The sequence below is a fragment of the Asterias amurensis genome, chromosome 17 (genome assembly GCF_032118995.1).
Source record: "Asterias amurensis chromosome 17, ASM3211899v1".
Lineage (NCBI taxonomy): Eukaryota > Metazoa > Echinodermata > Asteroidea > Forcipulatida > Asteriidae > Asterias > Asterias amurensis.
Genome location: NC_092664.1, coordinates 3,873,029 through 3,895,681, shown reverse-complemented (window position 1 = coordinate 3,895,681; position 22,653 = coordinate 3,873,029). Strand labels below are relative to the sequence as shown.

At 40.0% G+C, this 22,653-nt stretch overlaps 2 protein-coding genes across 3 annotated transcripts; one reads left to right on the top strand and one right to left on the bottom strand.

The window, feature by feature from the left end:
* Positions 1–263: 263 nt before the first annotated feature.
* On the top strand, positions 264–15,953 carry LOC139949973 (solute carrier organic anion transporter family member 1B3-like). Of its 2 annotated transcripts, XM_071948578.1 has the most exons (11): positions 265–1,023; positions 1,684–1,984; positions 8,468–8,678; positions 9,298–9,648; positions 10,307–10,471; positions 11,126–11,330; positions 11,668–11,839; positions 12,193–12,380; positions 12,872–12,936; positions 13,637–13,848; positions 15,102–15,953. In XM_071948578.1, exons 1-11 carry the CDS (start codon positions 791–793, stop codon positions 15,216–15,218), a joined length of 2,220 nt encoding a protein of 739 aa, XP_071804679.1. In that variant the 5' UTR covers positions 265–790; the 3' UTR covers positions 15,219–15,953. The 2 variants fall into 2 exon arrangements, 1 of the variants encoding a protein (XP_071804679.1); XR_011787600.1 differs by lacking the exon at positions 12,872–12,936 and having other exon boundaries at positions 264–1,023; positions 15,102–15,236.
* A 190-nt stretch (positions 15,954–16,143) lies between these two features.
* On the bottom strand, positions 16,144–22,137 carry LOC139949978 (trypsin-like). The gene is made up of 5 exons (XM_071948590.1): positions 21,993–22,137; positions 20,680–20,857; positions 19,285–19,550; positions 17,889–18,034; positions 16,144–17,123 (listed from the first exon to the last, which is right to left on the bottom strand). Exons 1-5 carry the CDS (start codon positions 22,039–22,041, stop codon positions 16,959–16,961), a joined length of 804 nt encoding a protein of 267 aa, XP_071804691.1. The 5' UTR covers positions 22,042–22,137; the 3' UTR covers positions 16,144–16,958.
* Between the last annotated feature and the right edge of the window lie 516 nt (positions 22,138–22,653).

The window sequence follows — 22,653 nt, the reverse complement described above, 5'->3', positions numbered from 1 at the left end:
ATACAAAAGTGGTTTAGTGTCTCAACATGAAAAATGCAATATTTACCGACTCACCAAGTGGTGCACTGAACAAAAACGCACCTTTATAAGGCACCGTTGTTCGTTGCATTTTGCACTCATGCTTCAAGGTTTATATCACCGTAAAACATAATGTTGTACGTGACAGTGCACTTAAGTCATCCGGGCCTAATGTCATTGATATGCTTACCGTAAGCAAAGAGTCGGTGCTTACGGAAGCAGGGAATTCCGCGTACGTCTAGCTAAGCGTGTTTCACGGATAAGCTGGGAGTTGTGGCTTGTGCTCGTCGGGCATATTCCACACTAGGCATTGTTCGGTTCCACCAAAAGAGCACAGAAATTCGGCGCGTATACGTAGGCCTAAGCCGAGAAAGGTGATCGTAAGTGCCTAATTCGGTGTTAAGCAGAGCCATGAAATTGAGCCCTGCTAGCACATTGGTGAGAAAATGTTTTGTCCACTGACACAACTAATCAGCCCTGGTCTTTGACACAGTATTAGGCTTATAAAGTAAACATTCAGTGGACTTTAATCTGATGTTACACTTTGTCAACAAAATATCAATAGTCTACCAATACAAGAGTGCAGTGTCGTATCCAAAGAAAGATTTTGTATATAGAGCTTAACCTTCACATTGTCAGGTCTATTTCGACTCATTGGAGCATATCCCTACAAATACAGACTACTGGCACAGGCTGGACAACAACAGACTGTAGAGAGTTATTACTCAAGTTTTTAAAAAGCACATTATCAACTTTGTCAAAGAAAACAACCATGGATGAACCGATGAACAGCTACCAGCCGGTGCAAACAACTGATAAAGAAAATGAACGAAGGAATACGAAGAAGCACCGTGATCACGACGATGAGGTACCAGGCAAAGAAGCCCTAACGACCGATGAGAAGTGTTGCTGCAGTTGCCTCCAAAGCCTCGACTCTCCGTACTTGTTTGTCTTCTGGTTGAGTTTGGTTTGCTTTGTGTTATCAGCTTCATTTTCGGCAACCGGGTAAAAAATCCACTTACATTTCGCTCAACAAGCATTTACATGTACATTGTTTTTGTTGAAGCTTTTTGTTGTGTACGTTTTTTCTTCAACTTCCTTCCAGTAAATTATTAAAGTGAAACTTCCCCTTACGGAAAAATCACATAAAAAGGTATGAATAGAAGCATCAGATTAAGAAACAAATTGTTTACGCTGACTCTGAAATGAGGTAATGTCGAATCCATCCGCATTCGACAACCGAGCACCCCGAACTCATCTTCTGTGGGAAGTGACGTCAGATGTCTTTAGACAGTGTTGTAAGCGTCGTTTGCACAACATGAGCACTGCAATAAAGTTTGTCTGGGTTATAGAAACTTCGTAGTAGTACTTGAGAAGCTGCGGGGAAAGCTGTGTAAATGATTCACCGATTTCAGACATTTTTTTAAGGGGGTGTGGTGGGGGGGGGGGACACACATAATTTTAGGTGCTATATAGTGTTTGGAATCGTGCATGCGTGTGCATTTCCCATTTTGGTGAAAGGGGGAGGAGGGGCTATGGTTATAAGCGGGTCGGGCTCTCCCACTCCTGCCCCAGTCCGGGTTTCGCCATGCTAAAATTTATTTTGTAATTTGAAATGTAAATGCAAAACCAAATTGTTTGTGTTTCTGGTTTCTGCACATGCAGGGGAGGCATTTTGAGCACAATCGAGAAGCGCTTCCAGCTCAAGACCTCTCAGATGGCACCCTTTATAATCTGCAATGACATAGTCAGCATAGTGTTAGTGTTGTTCGTGGCGCATTTCGGGCACAAGAGTCACCGACCGCGTTTCATCGGGGTTGGCGGCGTTATTATCGGCGTAGGATTTCTGCTTTGCACGCTACCGCAATTTATCTACGAGACACCTTCGCAGTTTTCACAGGCTGTCAGTGATGATGTCACGTATCAGAACCAGTCAGAACAGCCAACCTCTGGTAATCTCTATCAGGTAAACACGCTAATTCTAAGAGTAAAGTTCATGATTGTCACAATCAAATAAATGAATAAACTAGACATTAGGTGTTTGTGAACAAACACAAAGCTGTTCCGTGTTCTTTTGCTTAGATTATGTGCTAAAATGACCAAGGAGCCTATAACTGAAAAAAAGTTTGAAATGTTGAATAGTGTCTTGAGTTATGATGCCACTTCCGGTTGACCCGAAAGTAGAGGTCGACATGGGGTCACGGTAACCTAAGGCTAATCTCCAATGCCCAAGGGGTCTAAACTGAAAAAAAGTTTGAAAATCGGTTCAATGGCACTTGAGATATGGTCCCACTTCCAGTTGACACGGAAGAAGAATTCAAAATGAGGTCACGGTTTTTCCCAACAGATTTTAAGACCTAAGGAGTCTATAACTGAAGAATTTTTTTTAAATCGGTTGTGTAACTCTTGAGATATGGTCCCACTTCCGGTTAACCCGGAAGTAGAGGTCAACTTGAGGTCACAGTTTTTCAAAATTAATGTCCATGCCCCAAGGAGTCTTCACTACAGACAGTGTAAAAATTGGTCCTGCACTTCTTGAGATATGGTGCTGCAAGGATTTTCACTGTCAATAGAGGGCGGTATATAAGATGAGTGGTCCCTAGTTGAATAATGTAAAAACTTGCATTTGACTCAGTATTGTTTGATTTGGTTGGTTTCTTGAGTTCATGCCAGTATCTTTAGAGTCCATTGCCATGTGACAAACTACTTAATGATAAAATCCTTGTATTTGGTTGGTGGTTTGATGTTTGATCTAGTTCGAGTGGATTTTACTGAACTCGTAACCACCAAACTCTGCACCTACGATCACCATTTTCTGCTAAATGTGCATGCGCGGAATAAAATGTGCGAGCTTGGAAGCACACAAACAAAAGAAATCCCTGCTAAGCAGTGTATTTCGCTTGACGTAAGCGCAGAATTCACTGCTTCTTCTAAGCACTGAATCTTTGCTTCCAGAGCAGAGCACTACATTGGGCCCATTCGCACAAGATTTTTCATAAGGTTTATCGCGATTCAGAACCGCAATGCATTTTGGGAAGGAATATGGGGCGGTATCTACCAGTTTCTACGACTCGCGCTCGCAACGCCTATACCTTTGTGTGGGTTCAACAGCGCCCTCTCTTGAAATTTTGCGATTTGCGATAAAACCTTAATAAGCAAGTTCCCATCATGATAGGCCTGGGTGACTAGTGAAATTTACTAACTGGACTAGTCGCACCTCAAACCCAACTACGACACTTGTCGAGATAAATTACGGATTCTCAAGACTTGTGCGGCAAAGTGTTGCAAGCGCACGTTATATTATATGTTGCGAATAGTAAGAAGCAACACAACTAAGTGTTTCACCAGATAGGTAGTCGGGTCAACGTTTGAGCACGATTATAACAGAGTAGAGAAAAATAGTAATCGCGACTCAAATAATAATTTGTAGTCGTGACTCAAACAATAATTTGTAGTCGCGACTTTAACACTAAAGCACACTAGTCGCCCCGGCCTACTTTTGCACATAAGTAAACCACGGGTATTATCCTGCGAATGCAAATCTAATTTTTAAGTCACTGTTGTTTTCGCAGCGAAAGTTTTGCAGGAGTTGAGCACAATTAGTCAACTGTAGCATTTTTTTATTGGGAACTGTGACGCTCAAGAAAGCATTCCTTGCTAAGCTGTTAAATACGCTTACCGTAAGCACAATTTCATGATTACGTAAGCGCTGCGATTCATTCCCTTAAAAGCCATCGGCCCAGGACCAAACTACACTAAAGCTTTTTAAACACAAAAAGCAGCTAAACACAGCAAATACAAGTACAAGTTGTGATTCAAGGTATTCTGCTCATCTGCAAATTTTTTAAAGCAAAATAATTTGCCTATTGATTATAATAAGTAGCTCTATAACATTTAGCCACTATTCTGCTCAGTTTCTGCTTTTTTATAAAGCAAAATGTTTTGCCTATTTATTATAAGCAGCTCTATACAAGTGACCCACTCAACCACAAGAGAAACGTCAGAATATAAAAATCGCTGCTTTTGTATTCCTGCCAAAGAGTTTTTGTATGTCATGGTATAATTTCCGAAAAGAAAGCGAAATACTTGAGTTAGTTTAGGGTTATGGTCCCCGATTTCACCCGTAAAAGATTCCAAATCCCAGGCGTTCTATTTTTGTCGTCCACGCTTGTCGCCTGAAACGAACCCGGTCAACTCGGTCCCAAACTAACTCGGTCCCAGTCATACGTTGACAGTTTTTTCACTCATTTCTCAAAAACGAACCCGGTCAACTCGGTCCCAAACCAACTCGGTCCCAGTCATACGTTTTGACAGGTTTTTTTTCACTAATTTCTCAAAAACTACAACACCACAGCAAGTAATATTTTAAGGGAAGCTTTCAACTATCATTATCTTCAAAATGTTTAAGTTTAGTGTAATTCTGTGGACACCATGGTATGTCGTCGTCGTCAAAAACGTACCCCTATTTATATACGCACGTTCGTTAAACGAAAACCCTATGCTTCTGTGTACGTCCAGAACTCGGTTAGGAAACGAAGAAACAGACACTGCGCTGTGGTCCAGAACGTATGTAGAAAAACAAGAAAAAGAGACTTGAGTTGACTCCTCTCAAGAAGTCACAACTCATGATAGGTACATACTGAATTGTATTTACCATGGAGAATGGTTAACAATAACATGGAAGTGACTGCATCCAGTTATGTTCAAACGCGTAGACTCATCTCAAGAAGTCACAACTCATGATAGGTACATACTGTACGGCATTTACCAAAGAGAATATTTCGCAATAACATGAAAGTGACTGCATCAAGTTTACAAATTAAAAATTCAAATGAAGACCACGTGGTTAATTAATGAAGAATTTTTACACTTTTGTATTAGAATAAAGCTTAGGTTCTAAGCTTCAATTTGATATATGATTTAACTATTTTATCCTAATACTGTAGGAGTAGGGGCCTAAACAAAAACGCTGTACAAACGCTATGGGGTTTGAGGCGGAAACAAAGAATAATAATAATAATAATAAAAACTAGACATTAGGTGTTTGTGAACAAACACAAAGCTGTTCCGTATTCTTTTGCTTAGATTATGTGGTAAAATGACCAAGGAGCCTATAACTGAAAAAAAATTTGAAATGTTGAATAGTGTCTTGAGTTATGATGCCACTTCCGGTTGACCCGAAAGTAGAGGTCGACATGGGGTCACGGTAACCTAAGGCTAATCTCCAATGCCCAAGGGGTCTAAAACTGAAAAAAGTTTGAAAATCGGTTCAATGGCACTTGAGATATGGTCCCACTTCCAGTTGACACGGAAGAAGAGGTCAAAATGAGGTCACGGTTTTTCCCAACAAATTTTAAGACCTAAGGAGTCTATAACTGAAGATTTTTTTTTAAATCGGTTGTGTAACTCTTGAGATATGGTCCCACTTCCGGTTAACCCGGAAGTAGAGGTCAACTTGAGGTCACAGTTTTTCAAAATTAATGTCCATGCCCAAAGGAGTCTTCACTACAGACAGTGTAAAAATTGGTCCTGCACTTCTTGTGATATGGTGCTGCAAGGATTTTCACTGTCAATAGAGGGCGGTATATAAGATGAGTGGTCCCTAGTTGAATAATGTAAAAACTTGCATTTGACTCAGGATTGTTTGATTTGGTTGGTTTCTTGAGTTCATGCCAGTATCTTTAGAGTCCATTGCCATGTGACAAACTACTTAATGATACAATCCTTGTATTTGGTTGGTGGTTTGATGTTTGATCTAGTTCGAGTGGATTTTACTGAACTCGTAACCACCAAACTCTGCACCTACGATCACCATTTTCTGCTAAATGTGCATGCGTGGAATAAAATGTGCGAGCTTGGAAGCACACAAACAAAAGAAATCCCTGCTAAGCAGTGTATTTTGCTTGACGTAAACGCAGAATTCATTGCTTCTTCTAAGCACTGAATCTTTGCTTCCAGAGCAGAGCACTACATTGGGCCCATTCGCACAAGATTTTTCAGAAAGTTTATCGCGATTCAGAACCGCAATGCATTTTGGGAAGGAATATGGGGCGGTATCTACCAGTTTCTACGACTCGCGCTCGCAACGCCTATACCTTTGTGTGGGTTCAACAGCGCCCTCTCTTGAAATTTTGCGATTTGCGATAAAACCTTAATAAGCAAGTTCCCATCATGATAGGCCTGGGTGACTAGTGAAATTTACTAACTGGACTAATCGCACCTCAAACCCAACTACGACACTTGTCGAGATAAATTACGGATTCTCAAGACTTGTGCGGCAAAGTGTTGCAAGCGCACGTTATATTATATGTTGCGAATAGTAAGAAGCAACACAACTAAGTGTTTCACCAGACAGGTAGTCGGGTCAACGTTTGAGCACGATTATAACAGAGTAGAGAAAAGTAGTAGTCGCGACTCAAATAATAATTTGTAGTCGTGACTCAAACAATAATTTGTAGTCGCGACTTTAACACTAAAGCACACTAGTTGCCCCGGCCTAGAGTTTGGTGGTTACGTAAGTAAACCATGGGTATTATCCTGCGAATGCAAATCAAATTTTTAAGTCACTGTTGTTTTCGCAGCGAAAGTTTTGCAGGAGTTGAGCACAATTAGTCAATGTAGCGTTTTTTTATTGGGAACTGTGACGCTCAAGAACGCATTCCTTGCTAAGCTGTTAAATACGCTTAGCGTTAGCACAATTCCATGATTACGTAAGCGCTGCGATTCTTTCCCTTAAAAGCCATTGGCCCAAGACCAAACTACACTAAAGCTTTTTAAACACAAAAAGCAGCTAAACACAGCAAATACAAGTACAAGTTGTGATTCAAGGTATTCTGCTCATCTGCAAATTTTTTAAAGCAAAATAATTTGCCTATTGATTATAATAAGTAGCTCTATAACATTTAGCCACTATTCTGCTCAGTTTCTGCTTTTTTATGAAGCAAAATGTTTTGCCTATTTATTATAAGCAGCTCTATACAAGTGACCCACTCAACCACAAGAGAAACGTCAGAATAATAAAATCGCTGCTTTTGTATTCCTGCCAAAGAGTTTTTGTATGTCATGGTATAATTTCCGAAAAGAAAGCGAAATACTTTAGTTAGTTTAGGGTTATGGTCCCCGATTTCACCCGTAAAAGATTCCAAATCCCAGGCGTTCTATTTTTGTCGTCCACGCTCGTCGCCTGAAACGAACCCGGTCAACTCGGTCCCAAACTAACTCGGTCCCAGTCATACGTTGACAGTTTTTTCAATCTTTTCTCAAAAACGAACCCGGTCAACTCGGTCCCAAACCAACTCGGTCCCAGTCATACGTTGACAGTTTTTTTTTCACTAATTTCTCAAAAACTACAACACCACAGCAAGTAATATTTTAAGGGAAGCTTTCAACTATCATTATCTTCAAAATGTTTAAGTTAAGTGTAATTCTGTGGACACCATGGTATGTCGTCGTCGTCAAAAACGTACTCCTATTTATATACGCACGTTCGTTAAACGAAAACCCTATGCCTCTGTGTACGTCCAGAACTCGGTTAGGAAACGAAGAAACAGACACTGCGCTGTGGTCCAGAACGTATGTAGAAAAACAAGAAAAAAGAGACTTGAGTAGACTCCTCTCAAGAAGTCACAACTCATGATAGGTACATACTGAATTGCATTTACCATGGAGAATGGTTAACAATAACATGGAAGTGACTGCATCCAGTTATGTTCAAACGCGTAGACTCATCTCAAGAAGTCACAACTCATGATAGGTACATACTGTACGGCATTTACCAAAGAGAATATTTCGCAATAACATGAAAGTGACTGCATCAAGTTTACAAATTAAAAATTCAAATGAAGACCACGTGGTTAATTAATGAAGAATTTTTACACTTTTGTATTAGAATAAAGCTTAGGTTCTAAGCTTCAATTTGATATATGATTTAACTATTTTATCCTAATACTTTAGGAGTAGGGGCCTAAACAAAAACGCTGTACAAACGCTATGGGGTTTGAGGCGGAAACAAAGAATAATAATAATAATAATAAAAATAATAAAAATCTCGACGAAAACAATAGCTGTTCCGACTGGATCGGAACAGCTAATAATAAAAATCTCGACGAAAACAATAGCTGTTCCGACTGGATCGGAACAGCTAATAAATAACACAATAGTGCTGCAGTACTAACTGTTCGCCGATAAACACGATTTCCCTAAATAAGCGTGACCCATACACGCTTAATTTGTCCTAACTTAAAGGCGACATGTTGCCTTTAGATTTGGTCTATTTAGGCTATGGTCGCTTGTCATAAAATGAAAATGGTTGGAAAGATGCAAGATTCACACAAACATCCAACAAAATATTAGAATAGAACAAACAAATATTGAATGTTCAACTTGCTTGCTTTGCTTTGCTAGTTCAGTTATTAAGAAATGGGTGTTTTAAAGTTATGATGTATTCCAGGTATGCCTCCTATCTGAAAACACAACAGGAGGCACAAACACTGAGGTATGTACCTCCGAGGAACAGGAAACCTCCGGATCGCTCATGTGGCAGGTATCTTGGATCATTATTGGTCAGATGTTAACTGGTGTTGGTGGAGCACCGATGTCACCTCTAGCCATCACCTATATGGATGACAACCTGGACCGCAACTCACTCCCAATATATATAGGTTTGTTCCAAGCTTCTGTCAACATACCTCTTTTTATAATGTTATGTGATGTATTACAAATTGTGTAACCAGCCAAAATGACTGACGAATTAAAGTTGCCACCGAACAGGAAATGAATTTACTTGATGATGTTTCAAAGCAAATTTGGGTGCAAATCCATGCGTTATCAATTGTGTACAACGCAAGACTGCCTAGAGCATAGTGGTCAATGTTTGTAAACAATAGATGGGTCTATATGCTGCACAATCATGGTTCAACGCTCGCGTTTTTCAAGATGTCTTGAAATTGCAAAACGCAGGGTGTCACACCCTGTCCGCCGAGAAGCCATCTAGAGCTGTGAGAAACAAAATGACCAGTTTATTCGGTCACGTGGTTGCTGGACGCCATTTTAGGTCTAAAGGCAATGGGCAGACTAGTCTGGCAACCTGTATTTTGCCAAACGCGTGTTTTTTTTATTTTGACACGAAATAACTTTCGTAATCGCAAGTTGTCGCAGTCTCTCAAAATACGGCTCTGACTTCATCAACTGTACAACGCCCTCTACGGCCATGTAGAATAATTATTGTCTGCGTTACTTTTACTCTATCTTTCCGGTTTGTTTTGATCTCGTACCTTGCAGCTTGTTTGTCAGTATGCTACGCCGTGGGACCATTGGTTGGCTTCGTCATCAGCGGCTACTGTCTCTCCATTCACGCCGACTTCCTTAAGGCGCCAGTTAGCGCCCAACCAGGCGATCCTAACTGGATCGGCGCCTGGTGGCTAACGTATGCAACTTTCGGTGTGCTGATGATTCTAGTGAGTGTGCCGATTGCTCTGTTCCCCAAGAGGGTCCGGAGACGAAGTGGGCAAGAGGAGAGACGAGGGCAGGAGGAGATAACACAGGAACAAACCGAAGTCACCAATGGAACTGGGATGCACAATACGACCACACTACACAAGAGCGGCAAAACCAAATACGCACATGCGATAGGTAAAAACCAAAACATGGAAACAAAACCTACACATAGTATTCTTTTCCTTCTAGGTAGCCAGCTTTTTCTTCCTAACCCTCCTGCTCAGTATCCGAACTGTTAACCCTTGCTACCTGGTGATGAGTCCCTTTTTCAGTCCGTTCGATAAGGCCATGCCACAAGAGGTAATGTACAGGCAACCATCTCCAGGCAATCTCCAATAGGACAATGCACCCACACTTCAGTTGTTCTCATCATTTCCCTTGGGATAGTGAGTTAGATATGTATCTTATGCTGCAGAAATATATCCTTGTGCACACTGTGGAGTTGGTTATCTCCAAGTAGCCTGAAAAGGTGTTTAATCGAACGATTTTATCGTTTGCATTTGTATCACAAGTTTCTTCAAGGCCTTGTATAGAACAGATATAGAAGAATGATGTATTCCGTCTTCTCTGCTGCCGAAGTGTTCCTCTTGGATACAGAGCAGTGTTAACTCAAAGTTGCATGAAAGCCCCTATATTTTATCGAACAAATTTGAGCATTTATATTTTGTACCACAAGTTTTTTCAAGGCCTCGTATTGAACAGCTGGAAAAATGTCTTCTGTGGCTGCAGAAGTGTTCCCTGTGCATACAGAGCAGTGTGTTTTATTTTGATCCCTTCTTGTTTTGTATCCCAGGTTTCTTCAAGGCATTGTTTCGAGTAGCCACCAATGTATCTTACATGGCAGTCATAATGGGCGGATGCTGTTACACAGTGGCCCTAATAGGAAATATCGTCTTCATGCCCAAGTATCTGGAAACTCAGTTTTCACTGCCAGCAACCACGGCCCCCATGATCTTTGGTAAATACGTCGCCGTTACATACTCAAAAGTTCCGGGTCAGTGACCCAAGTTCCATGTCAGAATTGACCCAAGTTCTGGGTCAGAATTTACCCAAGTTCTAGGTCAGAATTTACCCAAGTTCTAGGTCAGAATTTACCCAAGTTCCGGGCCCCAAAGAGCCTTGACCTTGTCCAAGTCCTGCTGTCACGGAAAGTGGTTAACATTTGATTTTTACTCCAAGTCTACGTCGTCATGACCCTTTTGTAGTTTGGGATAAGGATTCACATACTGACACAGAAATGGATCAGGTACCACGGGACTTTGATCCAGTTCAATTATGACCGGGGAGTGTTAATAGCAAGGCCATTAAATGGTCATAAATTATTTAATCCATACTAAACTTCAGTAGTGTAATAGCAACCAAGCATCACCAGCTCCAAATTGTTCCAGAGCGCAGTATGGGAGACTTTGGAATGATAAGTGGCAGCAAACTTACCAGGTAAATTTCCATTGTTTACGTAGTTCTGAGCATGCGCACTTTACCGAGAACAAAGGATTTTACCTGGTAAGTCTGCTGCCACCAAGCGTCCCAAAAGTCTCCCATTGTGAATCTGTTTTGTTAAAAATGAGAGCTAACTAAAGATGTATAACATCGATTTTATTTCCTTGTTCAGGTCTCACAGTAACACCTGGTTCCTTATTGGGGTATATCATTGGAGGCATAGTGGTAACGAAGATGAAGTTAACGAGGAAGGGCATGGCAGGTTTTGTGGTCATCCTCCAGCCAGTCATCCTACTCGTTCAGGTCGTGTTCTTGTTCCTGGGATGTGACAACCGGAATACAGCCGGACTGACCACAGACTACCTTGTCAATAATACGTAAGCTTTTATTGAAGATTTTGTTTTATTGTCATGGATGCACTGGACACTATTCTAGTTACTCAAAATAATTGTTAGCATAAAAACTTACTTAGTAACGAGCAATAGAGAGCTGCTGATAGTATAAAACATTCCGAGAAACGGTTCCCTCTTGAAGTTATTTCTTACTTAAATAATAAAAGACTTCAGCTGAAGCCAATAGGCATTCTTCTCTAATTGCAAATTCGATGACTATTGATCTGATCCCTTACCATTCTCATTCAAAATTACCCCCAGACTGTAGTTAGTCATGTAGGTAGCATATTACTAATATGTCATGCATGGCATTGACTTTTAGGAATATAAGAGCGTTGCCAAATCTTACCGTTGGGTGCAACTCTGGCTGCGCATGCCTTTCAGATTACACACCAGTCTGCGGCTCGGATGGCGTGACGTATGCAACTCCTTGTCATGCAGGTTGCCTAGCGACGGTAGAAAGTGCCTCCACTGTAGAAGAGGGAAACATTACGGTAAGGGGAATTTGTTTCAATCGAAATCAATTTGTGATGTTCTAATTATCATTATCAATATAAGTTAATATTCCCAATTCCCACTTGTTTACTTTTAAAAATAACTTTGGGTAGACCTACTAAAAAAGTTTCGCTTTCTTCGAAAATCTTTAATGTTTCTAGTTTTGCCTAATATACACCGACTCTTCCATTGGCGCATATAGGGTCAACTACACAAGCCATCACTGGGATTCTGGATGGCCAACCACTCATTATTTCTACAAACAAACATTGTTTATACATGGTATGCGCTTTGCATGAGTAAACCAACCAACCAACCAACCAATAATTACAGCTACTTTTCATCCATGCAGATTTACACCAATTGTAGTTGTGTAGGCGCATCTACGGATTGGCTTGCCGATGATTACTATGGGGAGACAGCGATCGCTGGAGAGTGCCCCAATGCATGTAACACGCTGATACCATTCGTTGCGATCGCCATTTTAAGTTCGACATTGCAAGCAGTTCTTGGCAACACATTTTTCGTGGTCTCAGTACGGTACGTGTGAACTCCTTGCGTTATCGAGGGCAAGCATTACATACAAAATGTGGACATGAGATTTTAATTACTTTATTTATACACTTCGGATTTGAACAAAAATATAAAATAAAACAACGAAATGTAACACTTCGGAATCCAGACAAGAGAACGGGTTTGAGAAATGACTCCGCAGGACAGACACACAAAAAACGGAAAGACTAAACGAACATGTATATAGGGACTTGAAACACTATGTGGACTTACAAACGTCCACACAGTGCAATTTACACTGTTGCAGAATATGATATTTCTTTGAGTGTACAAATAACGTCCACGGAGTGTCTGCAACACACGTGTATGTTGCTGAGGGCGGGTTACGATTTCATTCCATTGTAGTGCAAACAAAATTATCTTGAGAACTAAAAGAGGTCAACATAATGTAGGGACTTGAAACACCGTCCACACAGTGTTTTTCAGTTTCATTAAATCTTATTTCGTAAACACCACAGGGCAGTAGACGACGATGACCGTTCGTTAGCGATTGGTTTGTCGTCCTTGATGATGCGTTTACTGGGTAAGCTTTTGTTATCAACATTCAGAATGTGAACTTACCCATGCAGATTTTCGCAAAAGAAAGGCTAAATGACACCACACACAGAAACAGGTATACTGGTGTATACAAAAGCAGTCAAATGGAATCAAATGAATAGAGAGAGAGAGAAAGAGAGAGGAATTGTGAAATACCAGTAAACTCACTTGGTGTATTACCAACTCAATTCACATTCATTTCCATTCTGTCAACACATTACAAAATGCATGTATACAATGTAATGTAATAGTGGACATGTTTTTAATAATGCAATAAAGTGAACAGTAGGCCTATTGAGGCCGATTTGATAAACCGAGGCTTGTAAGATTACATCAGCCTGTGGGCAAACATACGAGCAAACATGGGACGTACGAGTAGGAACAAAACAACTAGCAAACATAAACAACGCTTATATTTAACTAATTTAACTGAAAATATGATGTTTATATGAAAAATAACAAAACTGTATACCTGACAAAGCAGCCAATGGAAAGAAAGCTATGTTAACATCATGAGAGAAAATGACTCTTTTGAAGAAGGCTTTAAACCAGTTCACTGACGGTTGGCTTTTGATTACTTTTCGTCAATGGCATTCCAAAAGAAAGCACCATAATAATTCCCTCAAGAACCTCGAAACATATGTTTCAAATAAGTTTGACCTTTCTTCGGTTCTCTTATTACACAGGTGTCATCCCCTCGCCTCTTATATTCGGCGCAGCCATCCAGCAAGCGTGTCTCTTACTACAGTCGTCCTGTGGGGAAACAGGTAACTGCCTCTTGTACGACATCGTCCATTTCAGGACTGTGTACTTCGCATTGCCTCTTGGTCTCGAGTTCCTGGGTGCGATTGGATATATTGTATGTTACGTATTCCTCAAGGAGCCAATCAAAAATGAGGTAAGCGATTAGACTTGACCCTAGCCTTGGCGACCTTTCACCTTTGTCGTATACTACAGTGTACATCATATATAGGAGGACCAGGGCTAAGTTGACCCATGTGTTTGGGGAAAAGATTCTAACTCATAAACCATACTTTGTATTGATATAAGGTGTCGTCACCTATTCATTCCATCATAATTTGATGACTTCACTCACAAACACCTATAGTTTTTGTGATATCACAACAACTTAATGTCTAGGTTGTTTTTCTTTTCTGTTTCTGTGGTACAATTCACTTTCAGATGTGCTTAAAGGCAGTGGACCCTACTGGTAATTACTCAAAATAATTATCATAAAACCTTTCTTGGTTATTTGGAGTAATGGAGAGAGGTTGAATAATTAAAACAGTGTGAGAAACAGCTCTCTCTGAAGTGACGTAGTTTTCGAGAAAGAAGTAACTTTCCACGAATTTGATTTCGAGACCTCAGATTTAGAATTTGAGGTCTCGAAATCAAGCATCTGAAAGCACACGCTTCGTTTTACCATGATGCGAAAAGGGTGTTTTTTTCTTTCATTAATATCTGGCAACTTTGACGACCGATTGAGCTCAAATTTTCACAGGTTTGTTATTTGATGCATATGTTGAGAAACACCAAGTGAGAAGACTGTTCTTTGACAATTACCAATAGTGTCCACTGTCTTTAACACGAGAAAAGATGGAAGGTACACTCGTCCTTAAAGAAAGGCTCTAGATGTTACATGACAATCACATGATACCAATAAGGATTAGTGCAGAAAAATATGCTAAGCAGAAATGAACAGGATACCAGCCACAAATTGTACTTGTGACGTGGTATTTTGGCTGGTAACCCGTATTCTAGTAAGCGTTATTTTGTTATGCTCAGCTCCATTTTGTGCTTAAGCAGCCCTATGAAAAGGGGCCTGTGTGGAATTATTTTGCCAATTTCTGAGATGCGAGACTAAAAAAACTGGAACTTGCCGGTCACCGTGCAATGATGGAAAAAGAAGTAGTTGTTATAATGTCCTTATGGCAGCCCAAACATGGGAAGAGAGCTAGATGTCCCCCAGAAAGTATTGTCATCAAACTCATACCTAAAGAAACAGGCTTAAAGACATGAATAATTGCATGTAAGAAAAGAACTGTGTGGAAGGTCTCTCATAAGTCAGACCTTTCCGGCCATCATAAGAGTACACATAAATAAATGATCCCTTTTTGAATAACCATTTTGTGTACATTTTCCACCTCATAGGAACTACCTGTCTTGACCTCTTTAAATAGAAACCATGTAGGAACATCTGTCAGTCAAGATGAGAACGAAGACAGCGACGAAGACTCCGTTCTAGTTCACTACGAAACCACTGTGTGAAAGCTACTTGGACTGCAGGTGTCGAGCAACATTATTATCATTTTTTATTACATGGCGAAGCCAATGACTCTTAATAAAGAGTGCGCTTATCCACTATTTACTAGCCAACAACCCAAATGGAGAGAATTGAACACAAGTAAGGAAGTTTAAGATTTGTGGAAGAGAACCCCAGAGAATTACTCCAGGGAAACCCCACCCACGCAGTCAGGTAGGGATCGAAAACACAATCCACATTATTATTATGAGGCCCCCGTCGTGATCCGAAATGTGCCTTGACAAAATAAACTTTTCGAGAAACGGGATCACGTTTGAAGTGGAACTTCAATCCTTGTCTCTTTTTAAAATTGAATTGAAAATTGTACATTCATATTTACCTAAAACAGTTTTGCTACTCCTCTGGTGGAGAGCGCGTCCCGAGGGGGTGTTTAAACCTTTGATAATGACCAGTTAAAAGTGTTGAAACATGGGCGTGACACGCGAGCTTGCACCTGTGCTTATTAGACAGTTTCTTCATTTCTATTGGTTGAGAGCAACGGCTGAAACAGTTGGGCCACATCACGTGATGTGTGCAACGCGCACAGCAATCTCCTTTATAATGAGTTGTTTACTCGAGGCCTTACCATTTCATAGCTGGAGGGGTGTTGTGCTGACAGAAATCATTGAACAATTATAGTGGTTGCATTTATTTACTTTTTGACCAAGAAGTGTTGATGTTTTTTGACCGAAAAGATATTTATGAATGGGAATCAAAGTGTGTTGAATCGGTTTTCAACTTATCTAGTGGTTTAAACCCGCCGAGGCCTGGTTCTTGATATTTTTACCGAGACGAACCCTCCAAGGCGTGGTTCTTGATAATTTTACCGGGACGAAGTCGGGGAACCCGCCAAGGCCTGGTTTCTTGTAATTTACCCCGACGTCGTCTCGGTAAAATTATCGGGTTTAAACCACTAATTGAAAACCTCTTCTCCAGACATTGATTCCCTTATTAGTAATCGTGCAGAGGAAGTTATTGTGTAATGAAGTTTCACAAGATGTTGTGGTCTCATCATCTGTGTAACGCTGCGGCCGCGTACTAAAAACATAATTATTTTATTAAATTTATTTTGAAATCTTCGATGATAGATTTCTCATCTTAAGATCTTCTTTTTGTAGCCCTCATTATTTTGTTTAAACATTATTTTTGTATACAAAATATGAAAATACCCTCATATAAAGAAAACAAGTGAACAATGTTACTACTTGCTGAATCATGTATGTTTATTGCCCATGGTAAATCGTATGTAAAATACAGTTTCATAAAGACAGAATCCCTTTTGCTTTAAAGTAAACGAGAACACAGTAAATTATTATATACGTTATTATGCAATTTAGGTCCATTCTACATTCGAATTGAAACGACCACGCTTTTCAGTTTGTTTTTTAATTCCAAAGATCAAAACTTATAGGTTCGAATTGACCCGGAGTGTGGGTTCCCAGAAGGGATCTGACTAATTTCTAGGTCAGGCTGAACCGAGTAATGGTTACAACAACTTTGACTTGAGTTCTGCGTCAGCTTGACACAGTTGGACACACATTCCGAGTCATACTAACCAAAACGGAGTCAGGCCAACTGGAACCCGGAATCCGAGTCTATTCTGACTCAATAATTGTTAAAGTTTTTTTTACTTGCTTTGTATGCCTCGATGAAGGCACCCCCCCGCATCTATAATATTTTATCTTGTTGACATTTTTAAAGATAATTTAGTTGTTGGAGATGGTGTTGTTGATCCAGCTGATGTAGTTGGAGACCTTAGTGTACACACCTGGGTTTCGGGCATCAGCACAGCCATAGCCCCAGCTCACAACTCCGGCAATCTCGTAGGCACCAGAGGAACCCTTGCAGACGAATGGGCCACCGCTGTCACCCTGAAATGGGAAAAAATACGTTCATAATTCGTAGCGGACCGAGTTATAGCTTTGTCAAATGATTGATATGCGAAAATACTGTCCAGCAATTTTCTCAAAAAAGTTATTGGGACAGCAGTCATCAATGTTAACTGAACGTGATTGTGGCTGATATCATGTTAATACTAACAATAGTTATTATTGTTTCTGTCAATCAATAGTTTTCTGTGATTATCAAGTTTTTGTGCTTCCGGGCTTTATGAAATAATATGACGTCACAGGCCATAAACAGTCTTGTCCCTGAGGTCAATGAAGACCTACCGTTGGCTGACAGTCGTGCGCAGTGCGTACTTTCGCGCACCTTTCCATTGTTGACATTACAGATGGCGGTCAAAGCAAGGGTTCTCTATAAACCTTTCTATTGCAACGTCACAGCTTAAACCAAGGCTGGAAAACTATGCAAAGCACAAACTGATTGTAAAAATGTTACACAAAATCAAAAATTGTGCTGAATTTGTTGGAAAGAAACCAATCTTGGGATGTGGGGTTTTTTTTATTAGAAGTTTGCAGAAATGTTGAATTTGGTCGCAACATCTGTTAACACAGCTGGATGTGGGGCCGCACAGCCGTACATGCCAACCAGCGCGACAAAAGGTCTATATATGATTTCCTTAAGCTATTCAAAAATAATGTGCGTGTAAACTTTCAGATAATATGATGTTCATTCAGGGCTTACACAGAGCACTGGAGGGCAATGTGTCACCACAAAGATGTATAAATTCGTACCTGGCAAGAGTCCTTTCCACCGCTGGCGTAGCCGGCGCAGATCATGTTATCAGTGACGTGTCCATCGTACCACGTTGGCTGGTTGCACTGGGTGTTAGAGATGATTGGTACATCAACTTGCTGCAGAGTGAATTCACGGTGGGCGGCTGAGAAATGAATAAGTTGAAAATAGATTAGTAACAACAAACAAGACAGGCCTTTATTTTCTTATCATACGATCCTATTAAATGAAGTTGCATTTTGCTTCATCTTCATAACATTTACACGCTTTGTCATCTTGTTTTTTCTCCAATCCAAACCATTGTAATAAACCGAGACTTGAAGAAAAACTAGTCTGGTTTCGTGTCTTGTGTGATTAATATTAGCATTCGTTACTGCTATTGGATACAGGGAACATGACCAAGATGGTGGCAATAATTAGTCGGGTCTCTTTCTTGTTCGATTAAGTTAGCGTTCATTACTGCTATCGGAGAAAGGGAACATGACCAAGATGGTGGCAATAAATAGTCTGGTTCCTTTTCTTGTGCGATTAATGTTGGCGTTCATGGATAGAGGGAACATGACCAAGAGTGTGGCAATAAATAGTCTGGTTCCTTTCTTGTACAAATTAAGTAAGCATTCATTACTGCTATTTAATACAGGGAACATGACCAAGACAGTGGCAATATAAAGCGTGGTTCCTTTCATGTACAAATTAAAGTCACCTGGAAATATAATTTTTTTCTTTCAAACATAAGAGTATATGCTTACGAACAATAAAACAATTTTTTTAGTAATTGTTTGTCACGATTTATATGTTTAAAAAATATACAAAATTGTTTGGGGGCTGACTACGCCTACCACTTTTGTGACGTCAATCGAGGCAGACTTTGCCTGCAATGCGTATAGTAAACCACGTGCAAAGTACATGTACGTCCAAGTCGTGAGTTTGTACATTTCAAAAAGTGTTATTCTGCATTCAGAAGCAATACACCTGGTCGGCATTGCCGGAAAAAAACAAATTCAAACTCACGACTTGGTCCGTACATGTACTTTGCAATTGTGTTTACTCTACGCATTACAGGCAAAGTCTGCCTCGATTTACGTCACGAACAGCGCCCTCTCGGGTCGGGGTCTACTCTTAAATTTGTAAATAACATAAGAACTGATTTTTTTAAACCTTAGTTAACTGTTTATTCACATTCCACTCATCAAAACACATATATTAGTGACAAAAGCTTTATTTTGAAAAAATTCCACTTCCAGGTGACTTTAAGTAAACATTCATTTACTGCTATCACATATAGGGAACATGACCAAGATGGTGGCAATAAATAGTCGGTTGCCTTTCTTGTGCGATTAATGATAGCATTCTTACTGCTATTGGATACAGGGAACATGACCAAAATATACATACTCTCCTGGTTTCCCCATCCGGTGACGACGCAGTTGGATCCAGCAGGGAAGTCTGATGTTGGCAGACAGGCAGTGTTTACGTAATCACTGAATGAAACTGGGCTGGACAGCTTGAGGAGGGTGATGTCATTGTCAAGAGTGATGGTGTTGTAGTCCTCGTGTATGAAGATCTGCTCCAAGGGGTAAGAGGACGCGGTAGATTCACCGGAATCAGAGATGTCGTGAGAACCAACGACAACATTGTATGAATCGGCGGTGTCGGAGGGGCTAATGGATAAACAAACAACGAAAATCCAAATGAGGACTTCCATAGTCTCAGACAAAGATAGAGTCAAAGATTGGTAAATACTACAAAATAAGAATCACAATTTTAAACCAACTAAATAATTATCTAATTCTGAAACAAATGTATGTTTCTCAAGTGTGTTTTGTTGTGTGTCCTACAACAAATTGAAACTGTTTTTCATGCGTATGAGATTGGGAAAAACCCACGCAATTATACTAAGGTGCTGAAAACCTATACCAAAATACTGGGTCCAGTCAAACGTGGGACCCAAACCGACGTGAATAACAACTCAAGAAAAGAAACCACTGGACCAGTCTGGGCTTATTTTTATGAAACCGCTCATCGTGATTCTGCACTCATACCTTATAAGCTCGTGCTCTCCACGTGGCCCTCTATAAGCACATCATTATATTACGTGGTATGGTGCCATAGGAATGACTAAGCTTGACCCAACTTCATAAAGCTGTGTTAAAGCCATTGGACATTTACGGTAAACAGTATTTTCCAAGGCCCACACTTCGGGTATCACAACTTCTATATAAAATAACAAACCTGTGGAAATTAAAACTCAATCGGTCATCGGAGTCGGGAGAAAATAACGGGAAAACCCATCCTTGTATCCGCACGTTTCGCCGTGTCATGACATGTGTTTAAAATAAATCCGTAATTCTCGCTATCGAGAATTGATATTGTTTTACTGTTTTCTCAAAAAGTAAAGCATTTCATGGACTAATATTTCAAGAGAAGTCTTTCACCACTACCTTCTGTAAACCCTGTAAGTTATTTGTAAATATGTGAACTTTTTTTTTGTACCGAAAGGGTCCAATGGCTTTTAGCAGATAATTCGGCTCAGTAAATATTTTCGGGTTTGAAATTGGGTGGGGTACCAGTCGCAGCAATGTAAACTGTATATTATATTTTGGCTGGTTCAATCTGTTTCTGCTAAGCAATACATTTCTGTGCCTAACAAGTTGTTATGTATATATGCTTTATGACGTTGGGCTCGGTTCTTGCCAAAAATGACTTCGGAGCTTCTTATCTTTAGGCCATTGGGGGGGGGGGGGGGGTAATATGAAAACATATGCGTATTTAATTGAGTATTCAACTCACTGGAGGCAATGAGCAGCGGTAAGTACCCACTGGTTGCTGATTAGAGTACCGCCGCAGACGAAAAAATCAGACCAGACTTTATCTTGGATCCACACTTGCCATGGCCAGGATCCTGGCACAGCCTCGGAACCCCCGACGATCTTGGACAGGTATGGTGAGATGACCTGGACACCGCAATCTGAGAATACAAATATGTATTTATTTAGGCTTCCACCCCTTTATCGTATCATCAAGTTACTATGAGTTCTATTCGTATTACTGTTTATCTTTACTGCAACCATTTACCTCCCCGTGGCATGCTTGGCACCTTATCGTGGGTAAATCCCCCATCCCCAAAATGCTAGCTCAGTCCCAACACGAGTTAGGCCTACAGAAATAGTGTCAGTTATTTGAATTGCAACTAACAGCTAGTTAGACCTAGCCTATACACCAATAATTAGCTGTTTAAGGTTTAAGCAACATGTATAGGCGTATGCCTTTCAGCAATGGTAACACTTGTTTAAGGGCAAAGCTACATCTAGTATCAAAATGCTTGACCCACCACAGCAATACTTTCAACTGTTTCAGGGCAGAGCCATAGCAACTCGTGTTGTAACCCCTGTATCTATTTTGTGCCAAAACATTTGCGTTTTGATGAATTAACACAATTCTAGTCTCTGATTATAAATATAAGTTAGATATAGTGACAAAAAACGATTCTCTCAAATAATTTGAAATCATAACAGAATTCAAGTCTCTAAAATAATTTGAAATACCAGAATTCAAGTCTTTAAAATGATGTGACACCACAATAGAATTCAATTTAAAAAAACAATTGATAAAGTAATACGAATTCAAGTCTCCTAAACCAATTGACATAGTAACATAAATCAAGCCGCTAATTTCTTTAAGTCACTAAAATAATTTAAAGTCGTAACAGAATTCAAGTCTCTAAAATAATTTAAAATCGTAACAGAATTCAAGTCTCTAAAATAATTTAAAATTCGTAACAGAATTCAAGTCTCTAAAATATTTTGACAGAGTAGCACTATTCAGGTCTCCAAAATAATTTGATGTGTAGAAACACAATTCAAGTCACGAAAATAAATTTGAAATCGTAACAGAATTCAAATCTTTAAAATGGTGTCAAATTATATTCCGAAATTAAGTCTCTGAAATATTTCGACATAGTAACAAAACTCAAGTCTCTAAAATAATTTGGAAAACCAACTTTCTGATACTGGTCAATATAGGCCTATATATGTGGTATCTCCGTTAAATTGTACACAAGATACTATTGTAGAACACAATGCTCTTGCCTAGTGTATACTTACCGGCGAACACGGTAGCCACAAGGGCACACAGTACGACAAACTTCAGCATGATGATATACTTTGATGCGATGCGTCTGGTAGAATGACAAACCTCTCAAACCCTCTTTCTATAACCAGTAATATTTGCATCCGTATAGAAACCTTTGCCAATGTCTGATTGGTCGAGGCTTAGAAGACTAAAGCTTGGTGGTCACTGTCCCACTGCAGGACGGAAGTAGTCCTGATTGGCTACGTTTATTTGGTTAGCCTAGTTGCCGTTAACGCGACACGAATTACTGTTCCCAACACGAATTACTGGAGAAGAGATACATGTATAACACAAACAACTGTTTCGCCTGCCTGTCCATTAAATCACCTTCACCTACATTCATTTAACATAGAGATACGCAGTCAAATTCTACACCAACATTATGCAAATACATGTAGATGAACTCACACAGTCAAGTGTACACTGCATGCAGACGACCGAAAGTAAGCTTTTAATTTCTGTGTTTTGACTGGTTTGAGGTGATGTTTTTCAGCAAGGAGAGCTGTTGATAGTATAGACGATGTGACATGTGACACCACAATGTTTACAAAAGAGCCACAGAGCCTGGACTTCCTGCCAGCACGATTTGTACACAGCTCAAAGGAACAAAACCTTATATTTTATGGAGACTGC

Excerpts from the sequence above, each read along its gene's own strand:
- LOC139949973 (XM_071948578.1), top strand. The coding sequence starts at position 791 with ATGGATGAACCGATGAACAGCTACCAGCCGGTGCAAACAACTGATAAA. Across the intron at positions 11,331-11,667 it reads GACTACCTTGTCAATAATAC|GAATATAAGAGCGTTGCCAA; the intron begins GTAAGCTTTTAT and ends ATTGACTTTTAG. Across the intron at positions 12,381-12,871 it reads TTTTTCGTGGTCTCAGTACG|GGCAGTAGACGACGATGACC; the intron begins GTACGTGTGAAC and ends TAAACACCACAG.
- LOC139949978 (XM_071948590.1), bottom strand. The coding sequence starts at position 22,041 with ATGCTGAAGTTTGTCGTACTGTGTGCCCTTGTGGCTACCGTGTTCGCC. Across the intron at positions 20,858-21,992 it reads TGTGGCTACCGTGTTCGCCG|ATTGCGGTGTCCAGGTCATC; the intron begins GTAAGTATACAC and ends TTGTATTCTCAG. Across the intron at positions 17,124-17,888 it reads GTGGAAAGGACTCTTGCCAG|GGTGACAGCGGTGGCCCATT; the intron begins GTACGAATTTAT and ends TTCCCATTTCAG.